Source organism: Pectinophora gossypiella, chromosome 1, assembly GCF_024362695.1.
Source record: "Pectinophora gossypiella chromosome 1, ilPecGoss1.1, whole genome shotgun sequence".
NCBI lineage: Eukaryota > Metazoa > Arthropoda > Insecta > Lepidoptera > Gelechiidae > Pectinophora > Pectinophora gossypiella.
This window is the reverse complement of record NC_065404.1, coordinates 17,422,480-17,434,911: the sequence shown is the minus strand read 5'-3', so window position 1 is coordinate 17,434,911 and position 12,432 is coordinate 17,422,480. Positions and strand designations below refer to the sequence as shown.

Sequence of the window (12,432 nt, the reverse complement as noted above, 5' to 3'; positions counted from 1 at the left end):
TTTCAACTCTGTCGTGGGGTCATAAAAAAATATTTTGAGTTTTATATATCAACAGATTAAAATTTAGCTTTTAATTAGTATTAAGAACCAATATATGTTGTGCTTCGGAAGGCACGTTAAGCCGTTGAGGGCTACTAGCAAAACGCTTGCACAAATTGCAGTGGAGTATATGCTCCATTCCCCTCCGGTTGATTGAGGGGAGGTCTATACCTATAATTTTATGTTTATGTTTTTACTGTAATAAAGTATTAAAATTCATGTTTGTTTTTATTTTTCTGGAAGCAAAACTTAAACTGAAGACCATCAAATTCTCGAAATATCTTTTGACATTCATACAAGTTTATAACAAAAAAATATAATATTCATACAAGATTTATAGCTGGAATTGCAATTTCACGTGGTATTTCTTGGATTTGATGGGTTATAGATATTATTTTTTAACAAAAGTCATTCCTTGATAACATAACTGCTTACGCCTGCTTTAAACAAGTAGAGACATGTTCTTAAAAAAATACTGCAGGTAGATCACGTGGCAGTCCAACTAACTCATATTTGTAACATGAGCTATAAGGCAAACCCTATATGACAGAATGAATAAGTTATACTATTTCCTATTCACTAGCTTAGGTTGGAATTTGCAAGCTCAACAGTTCATACAACTGCCTTTATCTTTAGACTCAGCAGTTTTATTTTATTTTGAAGAAATAATTCATTCTGTTGTCTACTTTCATAGCAAACAGTTCTGAGTTACCTAAACACGTATATCCTCCCTGATTATCAATTTTGATCATGTCGAGACAGCAGCTACAACTATCTTCGGCAGAAGCCTCGTTTATCATAAATATGAGTCCCGATATTCCTAAATATATAATCAAACTCGAAATTTTGCATACGGAAGAGACAGATAGTGAAGTAAGCGTGAAACTGAATTCTAGAGCCCAGTACGTGGTACATAACAATCGTGATAACGTTCTATACAAGGCACTTCAACTTATGTACCAAATGGGTTCTGAAGTGGCGGCAAGAAATGAAAGTTTAGACAATATAGTGCAGTCTCATCACCAGTCGTACTCAGGTAAGCATTACTAGTTTTTATTTAGTGAGTAATTAGCGCCTCTTAGTCTACAACGTGTCATCAATTTTGATTGCTTGATTTAAAATAAGTGCCAGTGAGTTTTAAGTTTAATATTAATGTGTTTTCTAACTCTCAAATATCTAAGTATTAATATATTATTTATTTTGTTTCAGATAACCTATGATTGCGAAATTTACTAATTGTAATTTATCATGAAATCTTCAAGAACAGGCGAAAACCCTGGTACAAACAGTAGTCTCAAAATTAAAAGAAAGTCAAATAAAACGAAACCTCTTCAATCTTTCGTAATTAGAAAGGAGCCAAGAAAGGGAATTCGTCTTATCAAAATAACCATCCAGGACTTGATCGAAGAAGCATCGTCATCACCCCAGACAGCAGATAGTGACAGTGTTGTGTTAAATGCGCAGTATGTTGTTAAAGACGCTGTTGATGACATTTTCGACCAAACCGAAAACATAGTTAACAAAATATCAAAAAAGTTAAGTAGTGATGATATATTTTACAACTTTTAAAGGAATATTTTGTATTTTTGTAATAAGTATTCACAAAAAAATGTTAATTTATTGTTATGAAAGTAGACAACATTATCGTTAATGTGAAATAAATAGTGAATGAAAATTTAATTAATAGGTGTTTAATTTCATGCCTTCCTTAACATCAAAAAATAAAATAAAACAAATCAAATCAGTCACATTTATCTTTATTATTATAAAAATGTTTGAAAAGGTACACATTATTGTCTATATACCATTTTTTTAAACATATAACGTTCTGAAGTGCACACTGTTTCAAATGATGAACACATCTTAAGTTTTTAATAATACAGTATTTTTCATGCAATTTAATCAAACTTGGACAACCTTCCTCTCCTATGTCAACAATATTACAATCTACACACAAGTTTTTAATCCACTCAATTTTTTCACTACCTTTAACAAATACATTTTTATTTTTTAAGTAAACTGGTATTAAACGTAGAAATTCACGATAGTCTACGAAACCTTCACTCCAAAATAGTCCTCGATACCTTTCTAACCACCTCACTTGTTTTCTTTCTTCAGCTGACAAAGTAGAGTATGCAAAGGGTGGTTTCACTAAAAAATTTTGAGTAGACGCCTTTGTTGCTATTGCACACTCCTTCACAATAAAGTTATTATTAATATCTTTAAATCCTTGAAGATCAACGAAGATGATATTTGTGTTCATGATATTTTTTTTACTATGCTGCTTAAAGGTTTGTACTCAAAAATACAATCGTTTAATATTAAACAATAAGCTGCAGTCTGATCAGGTATATCTTGGTCAGCTTCTATTTCAACTCTGACATCTACTGAGCCTTTTAAAGTTTCTTGTTGTCGACAGCAGTCAATGACAAAAAGGGGGGCAATATCTTTAAATTCTTTCAGACTTAACAACGGCTCAGCACGTCGTCCGTAATACGACTGTTGGAATCTTGTATATAACTCGTATAATAAAGATATTTTATTGTCAGAAAAACTTACATTCAAATTTTCATATGGATAATATATTTGATTCAAGAACACTTTAACACCAGTTACATTACAATGGTCAAACTCTGACATAGAACTCTTTACATTTTGTTTTCTATTCGTTTGTAATCCAATTATTATAAAGCGTGGTTTTTCTATTTGAGAAGACGTTTTGATTGACCAAGTATGTTTTTGCGTTTTAGGAAGCAAAGGATACTCATAAACATCCCAATTTCTAAAAGCTAAGGTGATAGAACGGTCTCTCTCTAAATGTTTCAGTAGGTTAACTCTCTCGCGATCAGAAACTTTAATGTGAGGTACACGCCAAACTATTTTGGTGATAATAATATCATCTACTACTTCTCCAGTGCTCAGTCGTAAAGCATTTAAGTTAGTATTACTTCTTAATAAAACCAACTCGTGTTTACAGTTTATTATGATTTTTTTATAATCCTCTGCAAAACCTAATATTTTATTTAAAGGTATAGATACAGAAAATATTCCACTATTGATATTCTTAGAACCATTAATTGACCAACCCCATATTTTTGCTGATTTTGATTCATTTTCATTCATAGACAAATATGATTTCATAGTTGTTGTTATACCTGCATTTTTAATTTTATCAATTTCTATTCCATTTAATTCGTAACGAATATCTTGGAACAAAAATAAGATAGCATTATTGATAAAATGTATGTCTGTAACCGTTGCTTTATCATCATTTTTGTATACGTTTACTTTACCCTCTATGAATAAAGTACTCATGGAAGGCAACACATACAAATCTTGCTGATTAATAGGGATCCGGATTTCATCGTTCTTGTTGAAACTTGTTACATATGGTTTGTAGGAATGAAATTCGAAACTTTCAATGCTGTTATCAGACACTGGGGACTCTAACACGTTTAAAATATTCATTTTAATAAACCAATTAATTTAAGAAATTGTTTATTTTCTTTAGATATTTTTTTAAGCCTTTTCGTAGGTGTTATTTTTCGCGAAGCGCTTTGTAAACTAACAGTATTTTGAATTGTTGTCGTGGTTTTATTGTAAACTAACATTTTTTCCTGAGATGTAAATACAACTGTATTTCCTCACCGCGTAAATTAACTAAATTGTTTTTTGCGTCGAGCAGTCTTATATTTATTTGGCTAACTGAGTTTTGATTAACAGGAAAATAAATTAAGTTTTTAGGTATTTCTATAATGCGATAGCCTGGTGGTACATTAGGCACAAATTCATAAATTATATGACTGGGTACTCCATTAACGAAGGAGCCACTAACAATATCACACTCTATTCGCACAATAGTTGTAGCTATAATATTAACTGGAAAGTGCGACTCATGTAAGGTTTCTGATTTTAATATTTCTTTATTAAAACCAAATAGGTCACCAAACGAATTGTCCTTTTCAAAGTGTATGTCTTTTGAACTATAAAGTTTAGTTTTCAATGTGTTATTATTAGATGATAATCTTAATACACAATCTTTAACGTTTTTTTTTAAATAATCAAATATATCTTGGAGTTCATACGAACCCTCCGGTAGTTGAAGAATTCCATTTTCTCCGTAAAAGAACATATTATTTTCTGAATCGATGTTAGGTATTGAATTAAATGTCGAAAAATATAACAATGCACACTCATATTCTCCCTTCAAATCCAGAGCTGGTGAATAATATGTCGTCAACGTAGATTCGCATCCAGTTATAGACAGAGTGAAAGCCATTGTTGAAATGAATACTAATACGTGTTGTGTATCATTTTATTTTATACTCTTTCCAAAAGTTTTTTAAGAATTTAATACATAAGTGACCACAATTGGTGGTACCGAATGTTTGAAATTGACAGTAATTATAATTAATCAAAGTGTCCTTCAAGTAGTGAATTAGCTCTAGAGGAGGTTTCAGGTTACCGAAACTATCAAAATATTGGCAGTAATTATTTACTTTAGCGTAAGCTACCCAATGAGTACCAGAATTTTTAGAACTATCTAGGTTCAAAACAGCGCATTCAATTTTTCTGGGCTTTCTTGGCAGACTATCTCTCATAAAAACACCACGAAAATAAGGCAAGTTTTGAGTATGTTCTAATATGTCGATATTGGTTAGAGCTCGTGTGGGTAGCCGCTTTTTCAGTTTTTTGGATGGGTTAGATATAATCCACTCCCTTTCTTGTAGGGTTTTACATAAAGCCCTTTTCCAATAGCAATAGATTCCATCATCTTATTGTGTCGTTCAGATTCTTTAAGATTTTGTTGTGCTGATTTGTAATCGTTTACTGCTTTAGCAATACCAGCCGCACCACCAGCTAGAGTGCCAAGTGCTGATAATCCAGCAAATATAGGTATCAATGGTAATATTCCACCAGTCTTTTTTGGAATGGGAATTAAGCGCGGTAAATGTACTCCTTTTTTCTTGTTGAAGATCTTTTTTGCTGCTAGGTAAGCAATCTTTATTGCCGTTTTGTTGTCCTTGCATTTTATTTTTTTCAAATGTGTACGTATTTTACTAACGCCATTCTTAAATGCATTAATACCAGCACCGGCTTTTAATTTGGCCTTCATAGCATTCTTTACTAACCATGAAGCCATTTTCTCACCCTTTCCTGCATCCTTCGATCTCAATCTTTGACGCGCAATTTTCATTAGTTCAAAATCTGCTTTATGTCTAATATCTAAATTCTTGTTAGTGTAAGCTATGTCGTGATGCATGCAAGCTTCATCTAACTTATTTATTCCTCTATCGCCTCTCAATAATCTTTTCTTTAGTTTTGTTCCTGGGCCGCAGAATTGATAACCTGGTAAATGTAACTCGACTGGCAAATTACTTATTATGTTATTTAGAAGACCACTTCCTTTCATTGATAGAAATTTAATGAGACAATATAACGGTTATCTTTCTTTTATACATCCTATTTCAAATCATTTATGCTAATCCAGCTATTCTCATTTTTATTTAATCCCAACCATTTTACAAAAAGTTTATTACCTTTTCTTTTAATAACCTTTTCAATCAAGTACACATCTGGAAATTTTGTTTTTTGTAATTCATATTCGTAAAATGAACCAAGAATATTTTCTTTATTTTTGTCTTGTAAATGATAGGTTATGGGATTAGTGTTGTTAACTTTCACTATATTAAATATTTCTGTAGACCAGTTCGGTGTGTACCCTTTATAAAAGTCACTTTTGTGCTTGCTAATGCGTACTTGGTCACCAATTTGGTATTTTGCTTTTGTTTTTTTTCTTTTAACTTGTGAACTGAGGATGTTTTCTTTTATAATGTGTTCATTTTCCTTATTTACATCTATCGGTTTAAATTTAGTAGTACGATGCACACTATTGTTATACGATGTAACAGCTAAATCTAAAATTTTCGGCACCCATTTATATTTGCCTTCTAAGCTAAAATATTTATACAGTTTACTTTTTAACGTTCTGATCAATCGCTCCACTATTGAGGCCTTTTTTGTAGAAAATGTTGAATAATGTTTAATACCATACTGCTTCATCAAATTTTGGAAAGAAGCGTTAAAAAACTCCTTTCCTTGATCTGTTTGTAAAAAAGAAGGAGTGCGTGCAGAACTGTCTAAAATATTTAGCATAGCTTGCACAATCATATTTTTTGCTTTTGATTTTAATGGTATAGCCCAAGAAAACTTAGAAAAAGTATCAATTACAACCAGTATGTACTTAAAACCACTATTATAATGAGAAAATTTTTGCATGTCAATAAGGTCTGCTTGCCATAAATCATCGATTCCTTTAATAACTGTTGGTCGACGAGGAAAATTCCGTCTCGCAGGTTTATGTAGTTCTTCCACGATACTCTGTTTACTCATGCTGCTTTTTTAGAGGTATTTTTGTTTGATATAGTTGCAATTATTTTATCGATTTCAGGCTTATTATAATAGCTAGCTGACAAAGCTACATATAATTGTTCTTTAAACTGTTTTAAATAAGAGTCTATTTCACTTTTAACTTTCTGTTCAAATTCTTTGGTAGAATATATTTGTTTCAGTTTCCTTTCAATGTATTGTTTATTAACTGCTTCATCATTAAATGACGGAGAAGGTAGTCCTCGTAAGCGTGTGAGCTTTAAATCAAAGTCTCCTGTATCTGATTTCACTAAAGTATCATTTAATGCTTCGAAATAATCTGATAGACGTAAACGTTTATGTACGTGATGACCAAATTTATCTATGTTCATTTTTGTGTTAACAAATGCACAAATAGAAGTCAACTGTACAAATTTTGTCATTATATCTTATTTTATTTAATAATATTAGCTTCACGCAATTCTTCTATAATTGAAATAATTTCATTATCCAACCCAGTGTTGCCAGCGTCACGGGATGCAACAAGCAATTTTAACCTTTCTACCAATTCGTTAGGATCATCCCAATAAACGAAATCTGTATTTTGATTTACTTTCTTTAACAGGGGAAGACCTCTTCCTTGTGTAAGATTTTCGGTACTTGAAAAATCTCTTTCTTTTGAATGTCTGAACAGCGGTTTTATAATACGTAAATACTTTAAACCCTTATTGCTCTTTATTGGTTTCTTTTGATCATAGTCTCTACGATGCGCGTTGGTTTCAAGCAACGCAACCTTATACGCTTGTTTATCCTGTTCTGTAACTAATGACAGATTAGGTGTCTTTTTTGTTAATAATTCCATAAAACCTGGAGTTTTTTCGAAATTAAGATTACCAATATGTAGACCATCTTCTTCATCTGACACTCGTGTAATACCCATCATAAGCTTTCCACGATCATATCTTAATCCAAAAGGAACATCTCGTATAACATCAGATGATAAAGACCACGATGATACATTTTTAAGTGGACTTGAATCCGACTCCAATGTTTTGAATGATTCATTACTAAAATTATTACTGCCGTATGAGTCGTTGACTGGAGTACTTAGGAGTGGGGGCTTAGGAGTAGCTTCATTTAAATCATCTTCGCTCGAACAATCGTAACTACTATCGCTTTCGACTGATTCTTCTTTTTCAGTTTTAAAACTATTTTCAAAATCGTTTATATGGTCTTTCGCAGGCTTAGCTGCGATTTCCTTCAATGGTTTGGATATTGGTTCGAAAATAGTTTCTAAAATTTGTTCATTATTATTTTTAATATTCCTCATCATCTTCACTTTTTTCTTCACTACAGATGCAGATTTTATGATTCGTTGTTTAAGGTCTTTTTCCATTTGGGATTGACTTCGGTGCTGTTCAGTTTACAAATGAAAGCTAAGATCCAATGATGTATTTAATATACCAGTTCAATCGAGAACAATAAATGTATCAAATTTCATCCTATAACACCCATTATTTTTTTCACAATCTTTATTAATCACAACATAACTGTATTGTTTTTTCCATACTTTAGAACACATTTTACGAAATTGTATCCAGGACATATCAGACCCAACATGTTCGTCATATATGTGTCTTAAATTTATATCATCTTGTTTAAATAGCACAATCAGATTTGCATTGTCTCTAATAAGTTGCTTTGGGACTTTGGTATATGTTTGATTTAAATAAAAGCAATCAATATTTTTGTGTCTTCCCATAGAAAAGTAATCTCGAATATTGTTTTGATTTTCACAGGCTACGTCGTCAAAAATTATTATGGAATTAGGCTTGGCGTGATGAGGACTCAAAATTTCTTCACTTTCAGTATAGTTTTCAAATGTTACGTTTGGTACCAATTTTAATACCTTTTCTAAGAAGATATATTTTGGTTGGTAAAGAGATTTTGAATAAATATATAAGTTATCAAAACGTAAACCGTCTTCATGTAATAAAAGTCCTATTACTAAATTTGTCTTTCCACAGTTTGACGGACCACAAACTATGCATCGAATTGAATTTGGTAATAGTTTACCGTGACGGTGTACTTTAGAACCATTCGTAACAGGACAAACGTTATTTAGGTTCAAGGATTGTTTTTGTTTCATAAATTTCATCACTCGTGTGTATCTCCGGAGCCGTCTGTCATGTACTAAAATCTTAAGTTGTTGACCTAAGTATATATGTTAAAATGATTCACAGTACGAAACAACACAATAAGCAAAGGTTAGTTGATTTTCAATTGCAATCGGTCTCCACAATTTCGAATCAGTTATTGGGCATTCTAAATCATCTTTTTTCGAAATGAAGCGAAACAGCTCGCTCGTCGGGCGAGCGAGCTGTGAGTGAAATTGAGAAAAAAAGATGATTTAGAATGCCCAATAACTACCTACTAGCAAGCTCTTTTTTTATTCAAAAATGTCTGCAAGAAATTGCTACTTAGAATTAACACCGCCGAATTTGCCTCTTTTTGCGATTCGTTATTGTTTTCTTTCAGTAATAATGTCCAACACTAAGATGGTTCTATGACTCGGAGAAGAATTTCGTATCCATAGAATAAATAGATATTTGTTCACAATTTGTAATTCAATTGTGTGAAGTATGCCTTTGCCCAGTAGTAAAACGTATTAGGTTGTAAATGTTGCGTAATTTCACCGTAATATTCCCAATAACTGAGTCCAGCTTATCCCCAGGCAGTCTGCGTGTGAACGGCGAGGAGACATTAGGATCACCTTCACCACCGGTCCAGACCGGTGCAGCGCTACCAGATCTGTCCGACGCCACGTACTGGCTCGGCGGAGCTCCTCCCGGGGGCAGAGCTCCTGCGCCGCCGCTGCTCGGGTGTCTTGGAGGCCTGACTGTAGACAGAGAGGGATATGATCTGCTGGACACTCCGACCAGGCATGGGATTGAGGCGCGATGTGGTTCCAGGGTGAGTTTCTATGAGCTGCTTGTCTTGATTCTGTCTGTATAGTTATAGTAACATTTTAGTTCCAAACAGAGGAGTACGAGATTGTTAATAGCATTATAACGTTTTTGTGTATGTAACTATTAGCTATCAGATTGAGGGTAAGATTCAAACAATGGAAAAGCGACTAGATTATACTATGAACCTCGTTGGAAGTCAAAGCAAGTAGTGAAACAGGACCTAAGACACTTGTCCTTTCGTCGCGTCGGTGAGAAACCGACTAGCTATCGACTATTTATTCGCTAAAGAAACGAACAAAAGATATAATATAGGTAGCCCGTGCCAGTAACAGAGACACATATCACATGAATAACTGATCACTGGCAATTCACACTGCCGGCGAGAAAGTGAAGAGAGAGCTCTTCACAAATTTATGGCAGCAACGCTATCATAGATAAAACTCGTTCAGCGATTCTCTCTTGGTGTCGAGAGAACAACTAGTGGTGGTGGTGGAGAGTCCATTTTCAGTGGTCACTTTACACAAGCGGTGCGAGTAATCGCCCATCGCATTAGACACCTTGGACCACAACTATCAGATCTGCACTCTCGGTTCTCGTTCCTCGCCAACTCGTATTTGGTTTCTAGCTCTGATCGCTATTCTAATACTCTATAATAACCAAGATTTTGTCCCCCAGGCACTACGCTCTGCAACTCTAGAAGGCGCCGGCTACATCGAACTACCATCCCCTCTGTTCCGGCGCAAGGCAGCCCTAGGTCTCTCGTTCCGCGCGCGGAGCCCGAGCGGGATGCTCCTGTTCAGGGTGCCGTCAGTGAGACAAGACAACGAGGTCGATGATGAGGATGATGGCGATGACAAACATTATCTGGCGCTTGTTATGGTTGATGGTAATGGAGTTATTTAATTATTATTTTTAGTCTAGTGAGTAACAACGGGTATCCCCTGATAGATCGTATACCAAACGCCGAAATTCGGTAGCGTATAGTTGAAGATGTTGGTATACGAAACGCTAGGCTCAAGTGGAATTGGGTAGGACACATGGCAAGACGGGAAGACAACAGATGGACTAAGTATGTTACGGAATGGTGGCCAAGAGATGGTAAACGATATCGAGGCAGACCACCAGCCCGCTGGTCAAAGACATTGAGGTATGCCGGAATGCAGTAGATGAGACTTGCACAGGACCGGAAAGAATGGTGTGAAAGAGAGGAGACCTATACCCAGCAGTGGGTGGATAGATACAGGCTGAGTGATACAAAGAACATAATGAATAAGTGGCTAACTAGTTAGTTGGGTCAAGAATATGGAAACCTAGAGCACTTACCTGTTGAGGCAAAGCTCCAAGACAATAATATGAAAGAATCGATAAGATGACCAAATCGACACCAAGAGTCATGCGATGTTGACCAAATAGGTCTGATTGGCTATGAAATGCGCGGAGGATGCCTAGTCTAAAATTTATATTTTGTATTTCAGGTGAGCTGGAGTTGATAGCGGCAGCAGGCAAGGCAGAGACTCGACTGCGTACTAACGGCACCAGGTTCGATGATGGGAGATTGCATACCGTCAGGATCATCAGGGCACACAAACAAGTAAGCGTACAAACACGAACGGACGGTCATGATCCCCTGGACAGTGACACAACCTTAGACTGCTTACGTATGACATTAAAGGGCGAGTTTAGGACGCTGAATAGGCTAGTTTCCAACTAGTCAAATCAGTTACTTTTTACTAAACGTCAAAACACGAAATTACTATGGAATTTGTATGAAAAAGCGCACTGACGTCATAGAAAAACGTGACAAAATGTCGGACTTATTGTGACGTTTCCTTTGAATAAAATTCATAAATAAGTTAAATATAAAGAAGAAAATGTTTTTCGTTAGTAATAATAATAATATTTATTGACATAAATATCGGTAAGTACATAGTTTTCCTTAAGTTAAGCATAATTGACATGAATATAATTGAGTAGGTACCATAGCTGACTAAGTATATAAATACTTGTATTTCAGTCTATGATGCCTCTCTCATGGAGAAAAACACAAAAATATAGCCAGCATTCAATCCTATGTTTCCGACAGAGTAAACAAAAAAGTAAGTGAGGAGCTCGGTGGCGCAGCGGTCAACGCGCTCGGTCTGCGATTGTTGAAGTAAAGCAACTTTCGCGAAGGCCGGTCATAGGATGGGTGACCACAAAAAAAAAGAAAAAAGTTTTCATCTCGAGCTCCTCCGTGCTTCGGAAGGCACGTTAAGCCGTTGGTCCCGGCTGCATTAGCAGTCGTTAATAACCATCAATCCGCACTGGGCCCGCGTGATGGTTTAAGGCCCGAACTCCCTATCCATCCATAGGGAAGGACCGTGCCCCAGCAGTGGGGACGTTAATGGGCTGGTGATGATGATGAAACAAAAAAGTAACAATAAAGTTATTATCAAACGAAAGGTTGTGAACCTCTCTTTGTGTAAGATGTAAGTGTACGTGAGTGATTGTGAGAGGGTGTGTGAGAAGAGTAATAGTTTTAGATCTGTCTTTATTTAGTAATCAGAATTTCATAATTTATCTTGAAGACGACCTAATTCTCACGTAACATTATCCTGTAACAGCTGGAGCTATGGGTGGACGAGGAGCGCGTGGCAAGCGGCACTCTCGCCGGCAACGCGTACAGCGCGCGTGCGCGGGGGCTGTACGTCGGCGGCGTGGACGCCTGGGACGCCACGCACATGCCGGAGCTGGCCACGGAGGGCTTCACAGGCACTATCGCCGACTTGATTGTTGATTCTTCGTGAGTAATTTAAATCTCTACGCCTTTCAGTAAAAAATTCTAGCGATGCGATTGTGTGGAAAGTATACAAGGTGTGATACCGTACCATTATACTGATGGGAATCATTCAGCTTATGATTAATGTGGGAGGGAGCGGGAAAATAAAGACGGATATATCCTATATAACCCACTATATTATCTATAAAACCTTTTAACAGCACAGAAAACTATTTGAATCAAAGAAAATGAAATAAAAAACCTCCAGCAACGCGCACCACGTCGTCCACCATTCTT

General features: G+C 35.4%; 1 protein-coding gene across 1 annotated transcript in view; it reads left to right on the top strand.

Annotated features, from left to right (window-relative positions):
- Positions 1 to 12,432, top strand: part of LOC126367529 (laminin subunit alpha-2) — a 199,271-nt gene that overhangs the window by 168,880 nt on the left and 17,959 nt on the right. The window contains exons 42-45 of the mRNA XM_050011103.1: positions 9,143 to 9,381; positions 10,053 to 10,263; positions 10,853 to 10,968; positions 11,981 to 12,159. Coding sequence (XP_049867060.1) covers positions 9,143 to 9,381; positions 10,053 to 10,263; positions 10,853 to 10,968; positions 11,981 to 12,159 — 745 coding nt within the window. The remainder of the gene's footprint in view (positions 1 to 9,142; positions 9,382 to 10,052; positions 10,264 to 10,852; positions 10,969 to 11,980; positions 12,160 to 12,432) is intronic.